This window comes from Anguilla rostrata, chromosome 2 (genome assembly GCF_018555375.3).
Source record: "Anguilla rostrata isolate EN2019 chromosome 2, ASM1855537v3, whole genome shotgun sequence".
Lineage (NCBI taxonomy): Eukaryota > Metazoa > Chordata > Actinopteri > Anguilliformes > Anguillidae > Anguilla > Anguilla rostrata.
Genome location: NC_057934.1, coordinates 43877289 through 43900867, shown reverse-complemented (window position 1 = coordinate 43900867; position 23579 = coordinate 43877289). Strand labels below are relative to the sequence as shown.

At 37.1% G+C, this 23579-nt stretch overlaps 2 protein-coding genes across 2 annotated transcripts; both read right to left on the bottom strand.

Annotated features, from left to right (window-relative positions):
- Window positions 1–14: 14 nt before the first annotated feature.
- On the bottom strand, window positions 15–18718 carry LOC135248138 (uncharacterized). Its single transcript, XM_064322415.1, has 34 exons — window positions 18539–18718; window positions 18324–18421; window positions 16185–16234; window positions 14320–14487; window positions 13995–14203; window positions 13780–13880; window positions 13209–13327; window positions 12963–13118; window positions 12491–12705; window positions 12069–12154; window positions 10787–10914; window positions 10563–10688; window positions 10068–10261; window positions 9675–9766; window positions 9380–9510; window positions 9027–9151; window positions 8410–8530; window positions 7963–8175; window positions 7652–7822; window positions 7375–7521; window positions 6655–6704; window positions 6404–6536; window positions 5969–6051; window positions 5545–5671; window positions 4032–4222; window positions 3392–3482; window positions 3170–3299; window positions 2857–3038; window positions 2539–2694; window positions 2213–2349; window positions 1985–2118; window positions 1521–1615; window positions 915–1185; window positions 15–760 (listed from the first exon to the last, which is right to left on the bottom strand). Exons 1-34 carry the CDS (start codon window positions 18685–18687, stop codon window positions 669–671), a joined length of 4671 nt encoding a protein of 1556 aa, XP_064178485.1. The 5' UTR covers window positions 18688–18718; the 3' UTR covers window positions 15–668.
- Window positions 18719–18776: 58 nt separating this feature from the next.
- On the bottom strand, window positions 18777–23295 carry LOC135248565 (uncharacterized). The gene is made up of 15 exons (XM_064323351.1): window positions 23053–23295; window positions 22838–22935; window positions 22628–22656; window positions 22355–22376; window positions 22207–22234; window positions 21829–21913; window positions 21528–21671; window positions 21013–21224; window positions 20794–20897; window positions 20485–20603; window positions 20205–20372; window positions 19827–20026; window positions 19533–19645; window positions 19235–19341; window positions 18777–19076 (listed from the first exon to the last, which is right to left on the bottom strand). Exons 1-15 carry the CDS (start codon window positions 23217–23219, stop codon window positions 18777–18779), a joined length of 1896 nt encoding a protein of 631 aa, XP_064179421.1. The 5' UTR covers window positions 23220–23295.
- Between the last annotated feature and the right edge of the window lie 284 nt (window positions 23296–23579).

Sequence of the window (23579 nt, the reverse complement as noted above, 5' to 3'; positions counted from 1 at the left end):
CAAAATACAAAATATTAATAGGTTGTATAATACCTTTATTTCTTTATGTGCAAAGATACATTATAAAGTAGGAGTGGGGAGGAATTGAGCATATGCTTAATCATTCAAGTTTTATGTGTATAACTGATTACATAGTAGAGATTTCACTTAACACAATGGGCCTCAAATTAACACAATGGGCCTCCAACTGTAACTCATTCTTTGAAGAAGATAGAAATCATAAATAATACATATCTTTATTACATTTCAGAACAATACAGAATTTTTGTTTTTAGTGTAGTAGCTGAGTTTAGGGCTCTATAGTTTGTCTTCAACTCAATGAGAAAACCAAACATTGAGGAACATGTTCATATGGACTATATGGGAATGAAGACTATTATTTTTTCCTCTTGAGGGAGCTGCATCAATATTCCATTTTACTCAGAGTCGCAAACACCACAAAAGCACACTGCGATGATTAATCTACAAAGTACACTGTTCTGAAAGTATCAATTAAAATCAGTTGTAATTCGACAACAATGTACAAGCAACATCCAAAAATACATAGCAGAAGAGAGCCCAAACCAGAGAAATATATTAATCAGTTTTGCAAATGTTCAGGTAAATGGTTTCCTTTGTTCTACTTATCATGTTCATCAGTGAGCAAGAGACTTCGAAGTACTCCAAAATTACAGCTGCTTGATGATCATCAACCACAGGAAGAAGGGGAGAAATGCACTGCTTGGTCTAGGGTGTGTACTGCTGCTACTTGTTTCATTGCCTAAAGACAGATTGAAAATAATTATTCCATGATTATTATATGGAAGGGTATTCCATATCCTAGTAGCCAATGGTGCATTCTCACTAACAGTAAATAGGACACCAGAAAACATAAGTAAACTCTTTTTGAATTAAACGAACTGGAGAGTTCTTACCTGATGCAGAGGTGCTTGCTGCTATAGTTACCGTTGTTGTTGTTGTTGTTGTTTCTGTTGCGTTGTTCATTGCCGTGGCATTGCTATTGAGCCCTGCCACTGTAGGAGAGGGAGGGTCTTGTTTTCCACCAATGAGATTCAGATTTAACCTGTTGAGCTCTGACTGAAACTGCAATCCGACCCATTCTTGTACGATGGTATCATTCTCAAAGGTTTTCAGATCAGCTAAGCTGTTGCCTAGAAGTCCTTGGACCTCATCCACTGTGAGATTCTACAAAATCAAGAGAAAATTATAAATGGGACACTTACTTGTTGAATTAGTATTGTTAATGTGTTCACAATGCTGATGGTGGCTTTAGATTAAGGGTATTTTATTAGGAGGAAAAGCCTTCTTATATTATTGATCACACTATATTATAAATTTTCTGATCTATACATTTCATAGCACTATCAAGACATTCTTACAAATGTAAACAAATCCAAACAGTCACTAAAACAACATATACTGTGAAAACTGTTTCATGAGACAAAATCAAAAATAAAATTTTATTGATAACTGTGTTCATCTCTTGATTTAGTACAGTTTGAAATTAATTCCACACTGACCAAGAGAACATCCTGGTTGAGACTCTTCAAAGTTTCTATATCCATGCTGAGGTTCTGGGCAGACACTTTTCTTATGTCATCTATGGGGGCACCACCTAAACGAATAAATGAAAATATTTGGCAAATATTCTGTATGTAAAATACAGATAGATATACAGTAGTTATCAATACACTGTGTATTTAATATTACTATAACATCTTATTGTTAATAACTAAAATTATGTGTTTATATGTTGATATTCATATAACATATAGCATTTTAAAACTAAAAAAATAATTTAAAAAAATACTATTCTCCTCTGACTGAGCATGATATGAAACTATGAAAACTGCAGGTCTAGCAGTTTGTGGCATGACAAGTTTGAGGAAAAGAAAAAAATGAAAAACATGAAACAAGAATTATAACTTGTTTTTCAGGTACCACCCACATAGAGGATGACATTCAGCCAAAGATAAAATCTCACCAAGATAGGATTTGATGAGCTGGAAAAAAGCACCAGTATCAGTACTCAAAGCGCTGAAGGAGCTGTTAGCGATGCGGTAGATCTCTTTCTTCTGCTCAGGGACGCAAGACGAAATGTCCAAAGCATTGGCCTCGCTTAAGAGAAAGACCATGTGTCAATACATTTGTGCTATAGTACAGATACCAATACCTTTGGCACACATCTCGTATTAGTGAGCATCATTCTCACCTCAAGCTGCTTGGGGTGATACGTTTCAGGACACTGGTATTTAGCGAGCACAGGTTTGCCCCTCCTACTGCATTCAATTCAGCAGTCCCCAGACTGTTGCCCGCAGTGCTTAAGTATTTTGTGATGATGGCCTTACTCTAAAAGTCAAATTGGACAAATGAGCTGCCAGGAGCCTGTGAATAATGTCAGTGTTTCATAACGAATCACGTGTATATACATCACATTCTGTGGTGCATCGTTATTTTAATGTTTTAACACTGTGTGAGGTGTCTTAAACTTTAGGTAGTAAGAAAGATCACAAGAAATGTTGTAAAACAACAAATTACCTGATCTGACTCCCATTGGCCATCTTCTGTCAGCATGAGAGCAGCAAGAGTATCAAGACTGGTGACATTCCAGTTGTTAATGTCATCTATTGAGGCTACACGAGAAACTGGCCCAAGAACTTGAACCTGCTCATCTGCAATGCCTGTGGGGTATGCCTGAGAAAGAACAGTATACTTCAAGCACAGTCCACTATATTAGTGTTATTTTTTTAAGGCTTACTACTTTTAACCTCAGCATCATCATTGACAGTAATGACATTGGCTGTTTCATTCACAATAATGAAAAGAGATACAATTATGTATTATAACCACTTTTACCTGATTTAATTTGGCCAAAATTATTTTCTGAAAGTCTGCATTAGCAACCTTTTCAGTGAGAGCTTCCAAATTATCTTTCACAATTTTGACATCCAGGCAGAGATCAAACTGGGATGCATCATACCCAAAAGGAAATGCTCCATCACTTATAGTAGACTGGGTAATGTTGCCAATAGTGCACCCTGTAAATATAATGAAAAAATAATGAAAACAATTAAAAGCAAAATGTTAGGTTAGCTGGCCATATATATATATATATATATATATATATATATATATATATATATATAATTAGATAATTAGATAATTGCACCTGCTGCACGTTTAGATCTCACAGATCTCACAGAATTTGACTGTTTGAACAAGCTCTTCAGTTTTTTCTTCTCTGTCTTGTTTCTCCTGAGTTGTGGCAGGTATACTTTGAGGAATTTCCTTTTCACTGACTGTTAACACAGACAAAAAACATTTGAGTCTTTGTGATGTTGAAATGTGAAGATCTTTTTGCTTAATTCAAGATAAATAAAAAGTGACTTACACTATCAAATCTATCCCAGAAATCTTTTGTTAGGTATAGTGGAAGTATTCCAAGGTCTTCCAGGGTTTGGCGATTCCATGTGGAAGCATTTCTGAGTTACCGAAATAAAGGGTATATACAAAAAAAAATTAGCATTGAAGTGAAGCTACTAAGTATATTGTGAATCTATGGAACTAACTTTAGTTAAAATTCATTGTTTTCATTTTGGGCACACTGCACTTTTTGATGTAAAAAACAGATGTCTTAATTGTAAAAGAACAAAGGAACTCCTGCTGACACAAAAGGTGTTGCTTAAAGTTTCTGCTGTTTGCTGTTAGTTTTTCAGCTATACACCACTGCATTATGCTTTGCAATTTTAAAATGTCAATACTTTCCCAATATAATTAGTGGACTACATTTATTGGATTGCATAATTTACATCATCATATATTTTAAAAACAGAATAAATAAAAACTCAAAAGAAGATAAATCTTAAAATTAAAATGGAACGGATAGCCTAACAATTTTGAACTATGGGAAAGCATATCTATTAAGAGTATAAGAGGAGTGAATTTCTTGCTGAATGTAGTAGTCCATGTTTACATACTGGAAGCTATTTATTGTCAATGTTTACATATTGGAGGTTATCATGTCTACATACCCATACTTAGTGTTTCCAGTCAACAAAACCTTCTGCACAGATGCAATCTGTATTTCAGAGAGGTCTTTGCAGTTCTTAAGTTTCTCCAGGATCAAGGGGTCAGAGTTCTCAATGTAGGACCCGTCCAGTGTGCAACACATGTTGCCCAGTATTTCCACATTTGTTCTGTTGATGCTTGTTCCTCTTATACCCTGGAAAAACGTAAATGTTCATTGCATGGATGTTAATTTAAAAAAACCTTAATGGTCTAACGATGTCTTTTATTTACTATTTATTTATTTACTTTTATTTACTTATATCAGAAAATTGTTTTTCAAGACCCCTTTTAAAAATGGAGCTTTTCAGATTTTTAAATTGAATCGGAGCTCTGAGCATTATACACAGTACTGCATATGTTCATAAAATCAATATGGCAGGACAAAAACAACATAGACAAATTTTTTGTTGTAGATCAGTGTTACGTTTTAAATATAAAAATGTACGGTGGCCCAAGTAAGATGACTGGATACTGAAAATGAGGTTGCCTTGAAAAGTATACCAGTAATTGCATATTACATACTGTACAGTTTTTAAAACATTTTTATTTCTTTCTATATTTTAATAGGTGGCACAAAAGGTGGCATAATTTGATTATCTGGCCGAATAGATCAACTGGATTTATGTGTTTCAAAATAAACAAACGTTTTTGTTACAGTGCTCATTTTGCTTGTGCAAGATGTATAGATAGAGTGTTGTCCTGTGACAATGTTTCATATTGATATCAATACTTTGGTTGTAGGACCAATTGTAGCATGTGTATATTAACAGATAGTGAGTATATTGTTGGACAGATTACTTTTTTTACATTTAAAGCTGAGATATATGGTGTATGTGATACCAGACACACACACACACACACACACACACACACACACACACACACACACACACCATTTTCTGCATATTCAAATCTCTCATTTATGGCTTACTGTGGTACTATGATAGCAACACAAAACCACCTTGTTTTCAAATATACCCCCAGATTCAGCTCAATCCCAATGGATTGAAATGTCCATGCTTAACGATCAACCTTCTATCAGTTCCCCCCCACACCCCCACATGCATCCAGGCTTGCCACATGGATTCATGAATTGTCACCTCTAGTTTCTTTAATCACAAATCTTTCCTGTAGGTTTTGCCACCTGATCTCGGTACATAATAAGCCATTTACGTGCTATTAACAGAAATATGCAGAGCTGTAGTATTGAAGACTGTTCTTGGACTCAAGACTGGCCTCAATATTAAATTTCTCTGCTTCATCTTGGACTGATCGGTCATGAGTTTCACAGTAAAAACCTCATATTGGCTAATATCTGAACTCCCATGCCAGCTCATTACACAGTGAAAAACTACTGTGTTGTGATAAACTGGGTTAATCTGGGAAGGTTTATTTGCCTTTGATTGAACAACATTTGGTCACAAAAAGGTATTGACTCCATTTATGTTCAGTTATGCTTCTACTGATAATACTCACCAGACAGCCTTTTGCATTGTTCAACAAATGAGCTTCTTTGTTCAATACTTTGGACAAGACACTGAAGTCTGCTGCCCCAGTTGCTGTAAAGTATGAATTGCATTGGACTTGTCCCACCTTCTCATAACTGAAAAAGAAAAATACCACATTTGACAACCATAAACACTGAACAAATGCATGTCCCCCCTAAAAACACAAGTTCAGTCTCATATTTGTATTTGATTTCATGTATTTATTACAGATTATATTTTCATATTCAAAAATGTTCAGTGTAAAAATAAAATGTAAATTGTAAAAAAGGGCAAAACCCCTGTGCACAGATGATAAGATTACACAGCACTGACCAAAAAGTAGTCAGTACTCTGTCCAGAACAGTCACCTATGTTTACTCACAAGAGAAGATGCCACACTTTAATCAACTTACTTGTAATACAGCAACATATCTGATGGGTAATCGGTAAAGATCTCTGGCCCGTCATTTTTGATATAATTGTACATGCAGGTCAGCTGTAAAACAGTATGTTAATGCATCTTGATTTTAAACTTCATTGCATTAAACTAATAACTTAACTTGAATACATTGTTAATCTATTGTGGAATGGATATAGTGGCAGATGCTATTTAGCATTTTTAGGAATGTTTATTAATTACAATAATTTGATGCAAAGAATTGATTTTAAAATGTCCTATATTTAAATTGAAGGGTTGATTCTGACAGTTATGGAGACAGGGTTTAATGACAGATACGAGCTTCAAGAACAGCTTCAAGAAAATATGAATAATAGAAAGAGTTAGAACTAGCATTATTTGTTTAATTTCAATTATTACATTTTTTTAAGGTGCTTTTTTTAATACTTACTTGACTCTCCTTCAGCACCACCTTCCTTCGATTTTGCCTTGGCCTGCAAGCTCTGATAAGTTTCCTGACCTTTGAAAAGTCAACAGTTCGTACTCCACTACAGGAAAATCCTTGCAACACAGATGGTGTGAGTCTGCAATGATAAAAACATTTCTGATAATGTAGACTGTGCAATAAATATATACTTATATGCTTAAAAATTTAACTGTGTCTTGTAAGCTGAATCACACATAATTTCTGAACAAACTTACATTTCAGAATCATTACTGCCATGTGCGACTTTTTCAAAGAACACAGAAGCCTAAAAAAAAGCATTAGGTCAAAAGATGAACTTTCAAACTCAGATATGTTGCCTGTTCCAACAACCATGGAATTACTTTCTTTGCAATTAAAGAGTCTAACACAGTGCAGCCCATAAGTATTTGGACAGTGACAATTTCTGTTGTTTTGCCTCTGTATTCCACATTTGATTTGAAATGAAACAATGAATATGAGGTTACAGTGCAGACTGTCAGCTTTCATTTTAGGGTTGTAATTCCCACAAGCGTCAACTGATGTGGATATAAATACCTTCAAATGAAAGCTGACAGTCGGCAATTTAACCTCATATTCATTGTTTTTCAAATCCAATACACTGCAGTACTGAGCCAAAACTACTAAAATTTTGTCACTGTTTAAATATGTAGGCTATGAACTGCACTGTATTTAATTACATTGTTTACAATGCATGTATACTGTATGTAGTGAGAAAAATCTTGTTCAATTTAACACTGTATCAAGGTGAAATGTGGTAAAACGTTGCACATTAGCAACAACTCCTGGTCTGTATTCAACATAGCCATCACTATTTGTGCTCATTATTATTATTATTATTATTATTATTATTATTATTATTATTATAATGGGGGATATGTGAATATCTTCAGCAGGCAGACATCTTAAAAAGTGAGCTGGTTAAATTTTAACAATACCTGGTCTTGAGTCCATGTTTTCTGATTTATTTTCTGTACTTCCACAGGTCCTTGAGAGAAAGTTAGCAAAACGCTTGGGATTTCAGCAGCCATTTCATCAGGCACATTTTGTAGCACAATATTTGGGTCTCGGTTTACCGTGATAATCTTCAGAAACAGCCAGAAAAAAGGGAAGGGATAATAATTAAGCATTGGCAAAACTGTAGATAAATAAAATAAATATTTTATTCATTTTCAAAATCAGAATTTGCAATGTTCAGTAAGTCAAGCATTTCACCTTGCTGACATAGGTGTTCTGTAAAATCTTTGGGGCATTTTTCATGTTCTTGATAAAGGTTGGATTTTGAGCAGTACTGATAAGTTCAGAAGGGGGAATGCTGGTAAAACTGGCAGAGGGAACACCTCCTACTATTGTTCCCAGTGACAGCAAGGAGGTGGCATCCTTAATCTGTTGATGAAAAATATCTTCTTATTGTAAAACAATAACAATAACAACCACATATTTTCAAATTTGTGCAGAAAAGATCAAACAATGCATGCAGACGGCCAAGAAACTGAAATACCACACACCATGTAGAACTATGTTACCTTAAAGCCGCCAGTGGTTAGGGCCCGTACAAGTGAGCTGGACTGTCCCTGGTTCCAGCCTTGGACATTACTTAGCGTTTGAAGAGATGACAGGAGAACAGATGGCGGAGTTCCTTTAATCTGTCCAGCTGTTAGTCCGGTACTCTGCTGTCCTAAAGATTCTATTGCCACCTTGCTGATGGTTACAAAATTTTCTGCCAAGGCTGCAGATACCTAAAAGAAATGTATTGCAAGAAATTTGAAGGGATTATGACATTTGGAGCATGTAATTGAAAGAATCCTAACTTCAATCCTGTAGTCAACATGGCTGATTAACTTGAAAAATGCCTGAGGCAGTGATGTTCACACACTTTAATAAATACTGAAACACAATCTGGTTGCCATTGCTATTAATTTTATTGTTTACCGAGATGATTTGATGGATTTCTTGACAGTAGCAAAGCTTACCTCGGGATCAGCGCTATCGTTGCAGAAGTTGTTCAGAACGTCCAAGATGGCAATACTCTCATCTTGGTTCAGTGACATATATGCTGAGCTTGGGACTTCACAAAGAAATTTTCCAGGAAGTCTACAAGAAAGAAAAAAAGGTGAAAATGAAAGCATTTCCCTTTACATAAATAGGATATCCTACGTATTTAATAATTATACTACACACTATATTATATGCCTTATATAATATTCTTTACTAGTGCCATGATTCTTTGACCACTGTGTAACAAACGATACATTTCACATATCATGTGAAACATATGAAACATTCACAACATGATGAGCACATTTTGCTCCACAGAGGGTCTTCACAAGGAGAGTATGATGAAGATCCAGCGTGGGTCAAAACACTGATCATGTTACTGTGCTGAGCAATAAACTTTATGAAACTATTTTTACTGTGCCCAGACCTTTTCCCATTTCCTTTTTTCATTTTTTAACCAATGGTTAAAACAATATGTCTGGATATAACTATGCAATCTGACAGCACATAAATAACAGGTCTAGAACAGAGCATATCTAGTAGAGAGCACTGTCTGAGACTAATTTACAGAAGTCTTGAGAAAGGAACTTACAAAAGGGGACTAAAGTTGGGGTTCTGTGTGTATATTTGTAATGTGTAAAAAGAAGTGACATTCTCAGGTATGGCTGGGTTGTTGAAAATCTGGATATTTTTTGGATCCTCCAAAAAGATGTTAATCTGTTATACAGGGAACACACACACATTTTATTTTTATATATTCCGCATTAAATCATTTGAATATTCAGAAAATATCAGGCATGTTTTCTAATGATAAAAGTTACTACTAAACATAGTGAAATCAAGCTCTAGTCATGTGCTGGCTATTACTTTCAGTTTAACCATTCAGTTTCTTTTTGTTATTACATTAATTCAATTTGACTACTAAAGCATGTCTGTTAAGTGTACTTGGTCAGTGGAGACGAATGTGTTGAGATCAGTCAGGGAAATGAAGGTCACAAAGACGCCAATGTAATTGGCAAACCAAGCAGTGGAATTCAGCTGTGGGTCTGAAGCATTATAACACCTGGGCTTTGTGCCTAAGGAAAATGAAAAAAAAAAATCATCATAGTACTCATTAATGTTAGGGTTTGAATTTAACATACCATAACATATCAGTGGTTTTATTTCAATCAGAGGCTGAACAGGTTTGTAATACAATATCCTTCACATGATATACCTCCCTTGTTCAAAAAAGACTCACCTGTGCTGAGATAGGACTTAATGGTCTTGTACACATCTTCCTGTCCAAAATCTGAGCTATTATAGTTGGAATTGTTTCCTAGAACAGAGACACTATGCAAACAGAAATATAGATTAAGACACAAAACTTGGCAGGGGTGCATGCTTAGCCTATTTATTACGCTTGCACTCGACAGTCAGTGAGAAGACACTGAATGGGTAACTGTCGCAAAAGATTGTGGTGCAGCAACCAAAGAATGTGTGCTTCCCCCCTGGATTAATTTAACTTGTTAAAACTACAGGTAGTAACTCCACCATCGCCTGTCAATCCATTTGGAACAACAAACAAGATGTAGCTAGCAAACAGTATTCCAGACATGAGCACTAAACAAAAACAACAGTGATGGACATTTACATTTTCCTAAAGGGCAGACATTTGGCATTCAGTGTCTCAGTAGAGCTGATGAGATCCTTAGTGAGGAATGTCAGGTACAGCTTCAGTCTCTTCTCAAACCAAAGATCAACCTCTGTTTCATTCTCACTGCTCAGAGCTAAAGGCCAGACACAGGGCAAGATTGATCTTCTCGCATCATCAGGAATATCCCCCTGCTGAAAAGGCAAATAAGTTTTAGGATATGTACAGAAATGTAAATATTAGACAAGCCTGTACAGTTTAGATATCAAAGATGAGCAGGCTGGTGTGTTTGATCCTTCGATTATGGCTGATGTTTGATTGCAGTGCGTTGCCAAAATTAATTTTCTACATCACAAGCGGCAGGCCTGTCAGAACAATTATAAGGGCAAGACTTTGCCCTCACGTCATAGTTTAGAGACCAGTAGTTTATATCATAATTCAGTGATACGACTTTTCAGATGAATATCCAAAATCAAACATAAAATATTTTCTTACCATTTCCAAGAAGTCAGGAGTCCTGTTGTAGTTATTGAAGATTATGCACAGTTCTGCCTCTTTGTCAATGACTTTTGGGTGACTGAGGAAGCTACTGAGCTCAGATGGCTGGATGGAGTTGATCAGCTACAACACAAAACAGCACATTTCCATTGCTAGCACACAAAGCCTGCCATGCTGAGAATGTAGGTTAAAATGAAACATAAACAATTTTATTTTATTACCTCAGGTTTACGATGGCTTGGCATTAGAGACAGGAAGGTTGTAAGGTTAGGATTTCCAAAGTGAACAAAAGTGCTTCTCAGGAACAAATAGAAACTGCCCTTTTCATAGCAATGAATTGGTGTTGGTTCTGTATAGAAACAAAAATCATGGTATAAAACAACTTATTATTATGGCGATAAAAACAATATCTAATGCTGCCATCAATGGGCCTCATTCATGAACCATGTGTACAATCACATTTGATCCAAAACTGCGTGTAAGAATGTTTCCAAGAACATTTCGGCATTCATGATTATTTTCTTATCTGTATTTGTTCATGGCTGTTTCCATGGCTGTTTCCATGCAAATTGCAAAACATGAACAGGATTGTGCATAAAACTCACAAACAGCCAGCCTTCATCATCTCATACTCCTGGGATATGCACAAAAACAAAGATCTGCACATGTCATGAATCTTGTATTTTTTTTTTCGTAGGAACATTTTCAAGCACGAAAGTAAGAATAATTCTTTTAAAGTTTTGTAAATGAGGCCCATTATCTCAATTTGAGAAAACTGAAGAACGAAAAAAACAAAGTTTTTAAAAATTATTTCAGGATTACAATGATTACTACCAAAAATCATGGCTATCAGCGTTAAGTACTGGACTGATTATAAATTAGAGATGGATTTGTAAGAACAACTGAACTACATTTCCAAACATTCCACAGGAAATGCAAGTCATGTCAACAACACCGCCCCCAGTGTGACATCTGGTTATACTGAACCAATCCTGTAAGCCGGAAACTTGTAACAGGCCATTCAATTTAAAACCAGGTAATAAAACTGAGCGAATATTGTCTGCCTCTCCCTGCCCTAGGCCAGGAGCTAGGACTTTGTCCTTGGAGTCCTCGCACCCTGTGGAACTTCCAAAGGCCTAGCTATCTCCACAACTCTGTGAAACTATCCTAAATTCCAAGGCTTGCAGAACAAAACAGTTACTTTCCACCATAATTAGGCAATGCCAACTCAGGCCATAACTCACATGGAACCTAGCTTACACCCAGTGCTGTGTTGGCTAACCACAAGAATCTCCAGCAAAACACACTTTTCCAAGGAGCAAACAAACTTTTCCAACCAGAAAAAGGAGCATCTTCAGACCGACCGGACAAGAAAACAGCACATATAGAAGACCCCAGCCTGTGTGGAGAATTGACCATTGGTTTCCCTTATTGAAAAACAGTTGTCATTTTTAAAAATTAATTTACTCAAATTTAAAAGCCATATTCCTCTGCTGTCAGTACCTTTGAGTGAAAACAGTATCTTGCTGAAAATTTCATTTTTTGTGTCTTCATTCAAGGTAGATCGGACAGAATCCAGTAAATTCACACTGTGGAAAAAGTAATACATTTTACACAAAGCTTCTATTATATGAATAGAGCTAAATGTAAGCAGAATACATTTAAAATAAAAGGCTCAATTGTTACTGTTAACCCTAAGAGGATACAAGGGTTTGTTCCCAGAAGGTATTCATTGCTCTTGCAAGCATTATTTTCCCAAGTTTTCATCCGATGTCACCTCCAGGGCACTGTACCCATATACAATAACAGCAGATTTGCTTCTGGACAGTCCTGTGACTTTGGTCCTGTAAGTCTTTGTAAATACATGTTTCACATAGTGAATAATAATTTATCTCAGTATCAGCATAGAACAATTATGTCCTTACGTTTCTTGGCTTGTGTTGCAACTCCTGTTTTGCACAATATTAAAGAAAACAGCCACTTGACTTGCTGTCAGATTTTGAATCAGGGGGCTCAGCCTAACTCTGAGCCACACCAGAATTTCGGTATCTGCAATAGATGGGGCAGACAGATTTCCTTTATCGATAACCTCCTGGAGCATTGCAGATTTCACTTCATATGAGTAATTGGCTTCATTTTCCTGTGAGAAAACATATTTTGAAATTAGCTGCTTATACACATAAAAGTTAGTCAGCAACTGACTAAAGGTGCAGAAAAAAGCTCGCTCTTAGGAAATACTTAAAAATGTTTTTAATGCTTAAAATGATGTTTCGGCCACCATGGACTTCATTAGATTGAAGATATTGATGAGCAATATCCAAGCTAGAAAGCCCATTTGATCTTAATCAATTGCTGTCACATATGCCTCAACATAACTGAATTTATATAACTTCATACCTGAATGGCTGGGGAAACAATGTCGAAGAAAGCTCCAAAATTGGCAGGATGGATCGCAGCTATGATCTTGTTGACGTCCTTGGATGTTTTCAGTTGTCTAGGCGTGGCAGCCAGTTGTGCAATATGTGTCTCCGTCAGCAGATCAACAATATCCACCTGGAGATTGTCAATGAAAGATGTATTAAAAGTATGTCCTGAGCAAACAAAAATGTAACATTTTATGAGTGACTGTAAAACATTACTAACTCCATTGAAATCCTTGTTCAATTTTAGAAAGTCAGTGTATGATGCATGAACTCTGAATTGTCCAAAATTCTGTACAAGCCAGTTTCTGTCGTTAGCATCAACAAGGACACACGAGGAGCCTGGAACAGAGTAAACCAAGTGGGTTAAACATGCTCACATATAGACCGGCACATATACAGAAGCAGTCTTATTTATTTATTTATTTATTTAATGTTTATTTGATAGGGACAGGTACATTTAAACATAGCTTATTGACAAACAATATTCAATGCAATGTATCACAGCATTTATAGCATATGCTAATTTCCGATGCTTGTCCCTAGCTGGGCTTTTCAAACACATACACATACAGCACAAAATCATATAATCATAAAACACATACAATAAACTACTAGAGCATTATTAAATACATTAAAATTGAGTAAAGATATCGTAAAATTTAATGAAAACCTAGAAATTCATAATCACATATGACTACACGACTGGGTGCATTTTAAAAATTCAAATGTTCAAATGTCTTCAAATGTTTTAAACAAAAGGGCTTGTGATAGGCAACTCCACATATGCTTACCCTGTGTTGGTCTGGCTGACAAATAATTCAAGGCAAAGCTGTAAATGTTTTGAGACTGTTCATTTGATAAGGAGGCAACCACATTGCCAAAACCTTTTATTCTGAAAAAAAGAAAAGAAGACTTCCCATTTAAGCCCATGTTGAATAATGCCTGTTGCTCAGACATAGAACTATAATTATACTATATGATCAAAAATGAAGCAGATGAAACTTACATAGCATGATAGGAGTCACAGCTAATGTTCTTTGGAATGACAGCCAAGCTGTGAGAGTTAATCCCTGGCAGAAGCAGAGCAAGATTAACCTGGAACCACACTGTGAAGTTGTTTGGTTCAAAGATGTGGAACATGGAAGTCAGGGCAGTCAGAGTCAGGTTAAGCAAGGTGTCTCTCACAGCAGTGTTGCTGATGACTGTCAGGTTTCTCTAAAAAATGGAACAGAATATGATAACATCAGACACAGAGGCAGCATAGAGATAAGCCATTTGCAAAGCATCTGAGCATTACCTGTAGAAATAAAAACATTAAACAAGCTTCTCACCTGATTGGTGGCATCAACAAAAGCATCAAAGAACATTTCAAGCTGTCTGTCAGGAGGGGAATTCAGCAAGCTTGCAAACACCTCCCGGACAATAGTTTCATTATCAAGAGCACCAGTTCTTGGGTCTAGTAGCAGGTTAACTTTCTGGTCTGGAGAGAGGGTGTCCAGCTAAGAGGAAGAGATATAATAGAGATATTTGCATAGGACAGAGGGGAGATACATAGAAATGACTTTTTTGAAACATTGTTATTTCCCATTTACAGGTAAATTTAAGATGAAATGCTAAATGCTTTACATAAAAGTATATGTGATGCTAAAACTGGTGGAAAAGCAATTATTTTATTCATTTATAAGCCACCAACTCATTGCTGCAGAATTAGACAGGATAGGTGATTCTTGGGAGCCAATTACAATTCTCAGGGGGGTATATCGACGGACAGATTCACTATGTCATTTTGGGATGTATCGTAATAAAAGTTGTATGACCTAATACATTCAGAACTTACTCTCAGCACAATGCGACAGTAACCCAAATGCAAAAGTCTTTGCTAGCTTCAGAACAGTGTCTGCGTCTGTACTAATGTCATAAACTCAGTCTGCAGTCTCGTTAGAAAGGCTGCTAACGTTAAACTCGGTGAAAATGCTGAAAGCAGAACTGTCTAATGTGTGGGTGTATTTTATTTGGATTTCAGAAATATAAACAAGTTTCCCAAAAAGATTTTACAGATACAAAAGAAATAGTTTAAATGTTTTATTTTTAGTTAGCCAGAAAGCCAGTGCAATGAGTTATAAGTTTGCTTCAGTCCAAGTGGGATTTAAACCCGGGTCTATCAGTCATCCAAAAGGTAATGGATGACTGAAGCTACAACAACGGTTGCTTTCTGACACCTCTTAAGTTTCCATACTAGCCTGTCTGCACAACATAATCTTTGTAGTTTCAATATAGCTAGTTGTTAGAAACTTACTTTTTTTAAAGTGCACAACTGTTTTTAAATGCAGGGTTGAGATAATTGGTGTAATACACCTCGTAGAACAAAGCGTGAAAATGTGAAAGTTGAAATATAGGCTAGCTGGCTGACAAAGTAATCTGTTTCTGATGTGGTTGACATCAATCTAACATAATGTGGATTGATCCCAGCTGATGATGAGGTCTGAGTGATGTTATACTGTGTATCAACACTCATGGATTGTATGTCCAATCACAATGCCCGGTTGGAACTAACTGCTGTATAATAAATACTTCTCATCAAGTTCTGCCCTTCTGGACCTTTTGCCTTATTTTGTGCTCAAACTAAACTGCTGAAAGTGGATCTGGCCATGCCCTAAATGCACTTGTGCATTGTTCCTTAGACCATGCAGTAAGATCTTTGAAATACAACCCATAGAAAATCTGCTGCTGCAAGGTTACTATAATATAATTCTACTACTAATAAACCTGTGAAAAAAATACAATCAAAATGTCTTTCCTGTCAATCTTGTGTACGGCTAATGATGAAATATAATAATTGAATATTTATTGTGTTACTTAAAAATGTAACTATTAAGCACATTTTTCATGTTTTATTCTTATGGTGTGTGAGACTATATGTATGATTGTGTTTTTTTCAAGTCAAGCCATATGTTTCTAGCAAACATTCCACTATACATGCCGTCATAATTTAAAATGATTGATATTTCACTAGGCTATTTTGCAGATTTTAGGAAAAGAACACTTCTGTTCAATAGTGAAACAAAATTATAAATTGCATGAACAGGACTAAAGATTTGACACAAAAATGTATGCTATGTATCTAATGACTTGTAATGGTCAACTTTTATTCGTATTGACTGTATTACAAAAAATATTAAAAGCGAAACACACTTACATCATGATCTCCATCACTAGGAGTTGGTGTGGGAGCGCTATCCTTGCAGCCTTTTCAGAAAAATGCAGAAATAAGTTATGTAAGAGCTACAATGGTTATATGCATAGTTAATATAACCACTCTTTACTCAGGACTCTACTCTTGAGTGTAACAACAAAAATATAGCCTATATACTGTACATTCACACACTCATGTAGTGCCCTCCAAAATAGTTCTTCAAACCCTTAATAAATATGAGCAAAGAAGGCTTTAAAGTACACCTCTTGCTGTTCAGATAAGCCAATGCCTGCTATACAAAATACTACTGTAACACAGAGAGCATGGGGTGGTCTGATAAACAAGCTATGTTCTAAATGGGTACTTGTCAGATTGAGTTTAAAATAGCGCCTGACCTAGCTAACAGCGTTAGCTTGAATACAAGCGGAGGCATTTTGGATTACAGAAACATGTACATAGACAAGAGAACCATACAGATGCAAGTATTGGATATAGTGAAAGTGAATGCAATGTAAGTACATTATATATAGACATTTAAAACTTTTTTCAGAATGATTTATTTTGTGATCTGAGGTATTGTTCTGAAAGCTGAACGGGTATATATTTTTTGATGTAAAAAATAAATGAGACCAAGTAACTAGAAAGTATAAAACATAGGTTTTATGATGTGGGTTTCTGTTTCATAAGTGACTGGAGGGGTGGAGAGGCTCCTTTAATTTTACTGCCATTTATTGCTCTGAGCGCTGATAACGGAATGAGTGGCTTTGGCTGTAAAGGAGTCTCGAATTTGCGGCGTGTTTTTGGCCCATTTAAAATATTATGGATCTTTGCCTGGTGGTACGGATGTTGTGCCACCAGGGCGCAATAGAGAACGTATTACATTGCAAAGACATCTAGATTTAAATACTCAAATTAATTAAGCTTCACAAATTGGCCTCTTTCTGATTTCCACCATTAAAACTATAAAAATCTCCATGTTTCCTGATCATGGCATGTTCACAATCTCACTGTGGGGACATATTGCTGCTAAGAATGTAAGTGGTATCCACTGCTAGAAATCATGTGAAATTACTAATTTATTCAGGGATAAACAAGGGTGATTCCCTTTGGAGGCATAAGGTAGTTCAGCTACTTGTAACTTAACATTCTCAAAATTTGTCAGATTTTACTGGGAGAATTCAGCCTGGTTTTGACTATTTCCTCATTTTTGCAGTTTTCCACAAATTCCATAATCCCCTGGGATTCTGGGGTGTAATGTACAATGACCACTTCCCTGGATCTAAAATGAACGAGTGCAAAAAGATGAAACCCAAACACACCCCTCTTCATCCCAAGTACCAGAATTTGAATCATCTTTCCCAATTAGGATGAAAACAATAAAAACCGGTTGTTCTTCGGGATACAAAAAATAGATATGATCCAACATTTGTCTTAATCAGACACTTCCGGAAACTCCGACAAACAATTTAATGGAATAATTTTTATTATTTTCTTAAATAAACACAGACAGATGATTTCAGCAATCACTACAACAAATAGCCCAAACTAAATGTGAGAAGAAAAATGGAAATAATTGCATTTAGATGTCAGTCAAATTAAGGACAAATGTTGATCAATTACAGGCCAATCTTTATATTATGTGCATTCTACTTTTATCAAAATGTATATTATATTAATAATTTATTTGTTCATGACAACTATTACATTTTGTAAACAAAGTTTCTTTTTACCAGGATATTCCATAAGGTCCAACAAAAAAGCATTTACTGTAAATATTACAAAGAATATAGTGATATGATATAAAGCAGTGGCCTCCAACCCTGGTCCTGGAGAGCTACAGGGTCTGCTGGTTTTCATAGTGAATCTGCACTTCATGAATCAATTAGGGCAGGTGATTACACAGTTAACTCAACTCACCTGGTGTCTTGGGTCTCAATTGGGTTCTGATTTTAAGGTAAAAACAAAAACCAGCAGACCCTGTAGATCTCCAGGACCAGGGTTGGAGACCACTGATATAAAGAGATGCCAACAAACTTAGGGGACTCGGAATCAGGATTTACCGTGTTGAATCAAAACCCGGCTTGAGTTCGGTAGTGCTAACGAGTACCCTATTTATGGAGAAAATGCTGAATAATTACTTACCTTTTGGAACTCTCTGTATCAAAATTTCCCTGCTTGAAGCAATGCCCTGCGTGAGTTCAGGTGGAAGAGATGCCAAACTTTGATCAAGCCCTTTCAATCTTAGGAAAAACAAGAGAGAGTTAATGAACGGTCAATTCTGTGGTCCTACCATTTTACATCAATGTCTTCCATTTCAGGGTTGATGAACCATTGAAAGACAGCCAGAACACACTTACATGGCATGGTAGGAGTCACAGCTGATATTCATGGGGATTACAACCAAGCTTCCAGGATTAAAACTGGCCAGAAGGACAACCAGGTTGACTTGGAACCAGAGAGCAAAGTCACTCGGTTCAAAGACGGGGAATTGCGGAGCCAGTGCCATCAAAGTCAAGTTTAGAATTGTGTCTCTTACGCGCGGTTTTCAATGACTTTCACATTTTCCTAAAAAGGAACGGTTCAAAATTAAGAACGTTATACAGTGCAGCGTACGTGGCCAAGGACATCTGCATTAAACGTATTGTTATTATAACACTGGCCATGTGTCTCATCAGAAATGAAACCCAAGCTTGAAGTGAAATTATTCACCTCCTCTGTGGCCTCCACAAAAGCTTCATAGAACTCTTCAAGTTCTTCAAGTTCCTCCTCCTCTGGAGATTCCAGCAAACTGTTGAAAATAATCCTCACGGCGGTTTCGTTCTCCAAAGCATTGCTACTGGGGTCAAGAATCAGAACTGCTTTTTGCTCCGGGGAGAGAGTGTCCAGAACCTCCAACTAAGGAGAGATGAAAGACAAATGACACATTTCCAGATTTCTCTGGCCACTGCAATGAAATGCTGAGCATCAGCAGTGGTCACTTGAATGGTAAAATAACAATGACAGTCTTGTACTTTAGCTATAAAGAACCTGTATAAAAATGACATTTATAGTACCCCTGTGATGTTTAAATCTTTCAGGTCTGAATAGGTTACATCCTCGGAGAATGGTCCCAAATTTATTTGTAGAAAGTCAGCATCATTTTGGATGTTCTCTCTGCACGCTATAAGAGGAGAAATATGCATTTTTTGATCACAATAGAGAATATACAGTATGCATGTTAAACTGAATGTGGAAAGTAGAATCTGTTTGAATGTGGACTCTTCAATCAAACAGAGCTCTGTTGTCAGAACAAAGGATCAAACCAGATGTGAAAAATGCGACTGTGCACTGGAGTGCTTGCGAGAAGCCCACCTGGTTCACGGATTTGGTGAGCAGATTCTTTGAGGTGGTCCACTAAAACCTGTGCAATTTCCCGTTTTCTATGCGATTCCATGTTTTCAGAGACCTTGCCTATTCCTCCAACGCTGCAAAGGAGAGAAAGAAAAATTCTGAATTTGAAACTTCTCATTTTGACGATGGTGTCATCGCACAGTCCTTTCGAATCCTGTGACGAAATCATTTTAACCCATCTGAATGTCAACGATATGTTCTCTTTCCACAGCTATTCCAGTCATGGTCCATAGTTGAAGTGGGATTCCAACTCACATGATGTGGTAATTGGTGCAGCTGATGTTTGAGATAGCGATGGAAAGCATCTCTGCTTTAATACTTGGGAGGACAAGAATCAGCTTGACATGGAACCAGAGCATCCAGTCTTGGCCTTCAAATTCTGGGAACTTCATTTTGATGATGTGGAAGGTGCGAGTCATCATAATGTCTCTTACAGCAGGCTTGATTTCTGGGAGCTGGTGAAAAACAATGCAACAAGATCATCTAAACGTCAGATCTCTCTACAGGGACATTTAAATGGTCAAAAGGACTTGAACTCAGCACTGTTCGGCCTCAAAACCCAGCCCTGCTTCCCCTGTAATGAGGACTGTGCTCGTGAAAAGCTTTTTCACTTTCCCTTCTCAGGTTGAATACCTCTGAACGCGTGGACAGTTGAGTCAGATACTCATCGATGTTCCGGAAAGGGTCTTCTGTCTCCAGTTGGTCAAATACAGTGTTGATCTGATCTGTGTTCTTCAGCGCTCCCGAAATCACTGTCAGGTCTGCTGTCTGAGTTGGGGTCAGCAGGGCCAATGTTTCGAACTGCAAACCAGAATGGGAAAAGGATGCTTCACCATCTCAGCTAAAAGCATTGCTGCCAAGGAGTTGTACTCAAGACAAAAGAGAAATCAGAGGACCTTCTTAGCTGACTTACGCTGGAGAAATTGTCATTGAGTCTGACCAAATCTTCCAGCGGAGCAAAGACAGTAAAGTTTCCAAAGTTCTTCTGAAGCCAGTCTGTGCTGCCATCGGTGCTAGAGAGGCAGCTGGGATCTGGAGAGGAAACACGAAAGAGATGTAATTCAACAGTCTACTTTGTGCATCCACAAATTGAACCTTCCATATCAACACTTATAAAATTTGCTCAGATCAGAAGCTGGAGCATTTGTAAGCCTAATCCTCAGCCAAACTGGGAATGATAACGACTTTATACCTGGGCCTTAGATTTCAGTATGACAAATACCTGAAGTGTCATTCCTCGAAAGGAAGAGATGGATGAAGTGAGTGTAGACAAATCGCTCTTGCTTTCTGTCCAAGGATGAGATTTGTTCACTCAGTGCTCTCACCCTGAAATTGAGAGGAACAAAAAGCTCACGGTAATGCTACCACCTGCTGGCATCTTCATTAATTATTCACAACCCCTGTATGCAATCATAACAAAGGAACGTATATCTATGCTTACACGGCCTGGTAGGTCTCACAGCTGAAGTTCTTAGTACTGAGGCAGGAGAGGAACTCTTTGGACACAGATGGAATGAACGGTTTGAGCTTAATATCAAACCACATTTTGATGAAGCTGACATCTTGTAGCTCTTCCTCGGTGAAGTTATTGATTTTAACTTCTCCAATTACATCTAGCACCTCTGGCACGAATGGACTATTGATGGTGGAGGTCTGTGAAAGCAAAAATGTGTCTTTACAAGGAGGCCTGCATCGATTGCACCCAACACCAACATCATTGTCCGTAAGTTTCTCTGTGAAAATTCTCTACATCAGAATATTTGAAAAACACTTGAGATTGTCAATGTAACTGGGATGTATCAATATGTAATAAAATCACAAGTCTTCAAAGACCCATTGTATCAAGCTGCACATGTGTGTATTCAATGGAGAATAAGATGCTGATTACTCAAACTACTCATTTACTTTGTTTGCATATTGAATTACATTTCTGTGAGAATGCGCAAGTTATTGTACCATGAGTGAATAACGGTCTAGAGCCTCATCCAGGGCACTTGACATTTTGGTGAAGAACAGCTTCCAGGTTTCCAAAGAGTAAGTCAAATTGCTGGACAATTTGCATTTCAATAGTGTGCCCAGGTTTTCTGCTGTCAGTTGTGTCTGTGTGGAGAAAAGGCCATATTAACACTATCCAAATTAAGAGAAAATTGTTGTTTTGAAAGTGTTTCACACATTAGCCCAGTGATTAGAGGGTAATGCTGACACTTAATCTTATAGGACCGTATGTATTTTTGTCAGAAGGTCGAAGAAAACCTACCGAGGAGCATGCATAGTCAGAAATGCTGAAATTGCAGAGCATTTCAGAAGAATTTCCTGATGCCTGATCCAGTGAAAGCAAATCGCTGTGTGACACAAATTGAGAAACGTTAAAAACATTACTGGCATTTAAAAAAATAATATCTCACAAATCCTTCTACTTCACATTATTATTTTCAGGCCACTTAGAAAATAATTGAGGAAGAACATACACTACTGTTAGCTTCGACAACATGCCTCAGAGAAAATAAGTCAAGCCAGAGTTCTCTCTCACTCTTACTCTCTCTCTCTCTCTCTCTCTCACACACACACACACACACACACAAACACACTCGGGCGCACACATGCACACACACACACACCCAAACACACAACGCACCTGTTGATTTCAGCACAAATGCTTGCTTCTGCAAAACATGAAAATTAAGAATGACCAGTATGATATATACAGTTGATGAAACAAGACACTTATTTAATTGTATTTGTATGTAGAAATGTCTACATTACTCTTGCCAAAAGTGACTTACCTTTCACTGGTGTTTCTTTGCACTGCGGAAAGAGAAAACAGGGTATTATTCCCACAACTCACGTCGAAATGAAACACGAGCCAAACGTGTGCCTTTTCCAGTAGTTGACATTTGCACAGAACCTCCATACATCCTATAATTCTTCCCTATTTTGCATTCTGAAAGTATTATTTTTCTGTGTTTACCCATATCAAAAGAATGCAGACAATAAATTATGTCAATGAAGAGCAATAATCATCTGAATACCGGTTATACCAACAAATGCAAACTTACCTCACCCACAACAGGGATCTCATTGCAACCTTTTATTTAAAAAAAATGGAGAAAAAAAACATGGGAGTAGTCATTAATAAGACCTTGACATCTTAGACAGCATAAAAAAATCAATAATAGTTCCTTTTAAGTAGTTGTACTTTAAGTAGTGTTTCCCCACAACTTTCATGACTGCCTTTTTCTTTGGGAAAATGTTGAATAATTACTTACCTTTTGGAACTCTCTGTATCAAAATTTCCCTGCTTGAAGCAATGCCCTGCGTGAGTTCAGGTGGAAGAGATGCCAAACTTTGATCAAGCCCTTTCAATCTTAGGAAAAACAAGAGAGAGTTAATGAACGGTCAATTCTGTGGTCCTACCATTTTACATCAATGTCTTCCATTTCAGGGTTGATGAACCATTGAAAGACAGCCAGAACACACTTACATGGCATGGTAGGAGTCACAGCTGATATTCATGGGGATTACAACCAAGCTTCCAGGATTAAAACTGGCCAGAAGGACAACCAGGTTGACTTGGAACCAGAGAGCAAAGTCACTCGGTTCAAAGACGGGGAATTGCGGAGCCAGTGCCATCAAAGTCAAGTTTAGCATTGTGTCTCTTACGCGCGGGTTTTCAATGACTTTCACATTTTCCTAAAAAAGGGAACGGTTCAAAATTAAGAACGTTATACAGTGCAGCGTACGTGGCCAAGGACATCTGCATTAAACGTATTGTTATTATAACACTGGCCATGTGTCTCATCAGAAATGAAACCCAAGCTTGAAGTGAAATTATTCACCTCCTCTGTGGCCTCCACAAAGCTTCATAGAACTCTTCAAGTTCTTCAAGTTCCTCCTCCTCTGGAGATTCCAGCAAACTGTTGAAAATAATCCTCACGGCGGTTTCGTTCTCCAAAGCATTGCTACTGGGGTCAAGAATCAGAACTGCTTTTTGCTCCGGGGAGAGAGTGT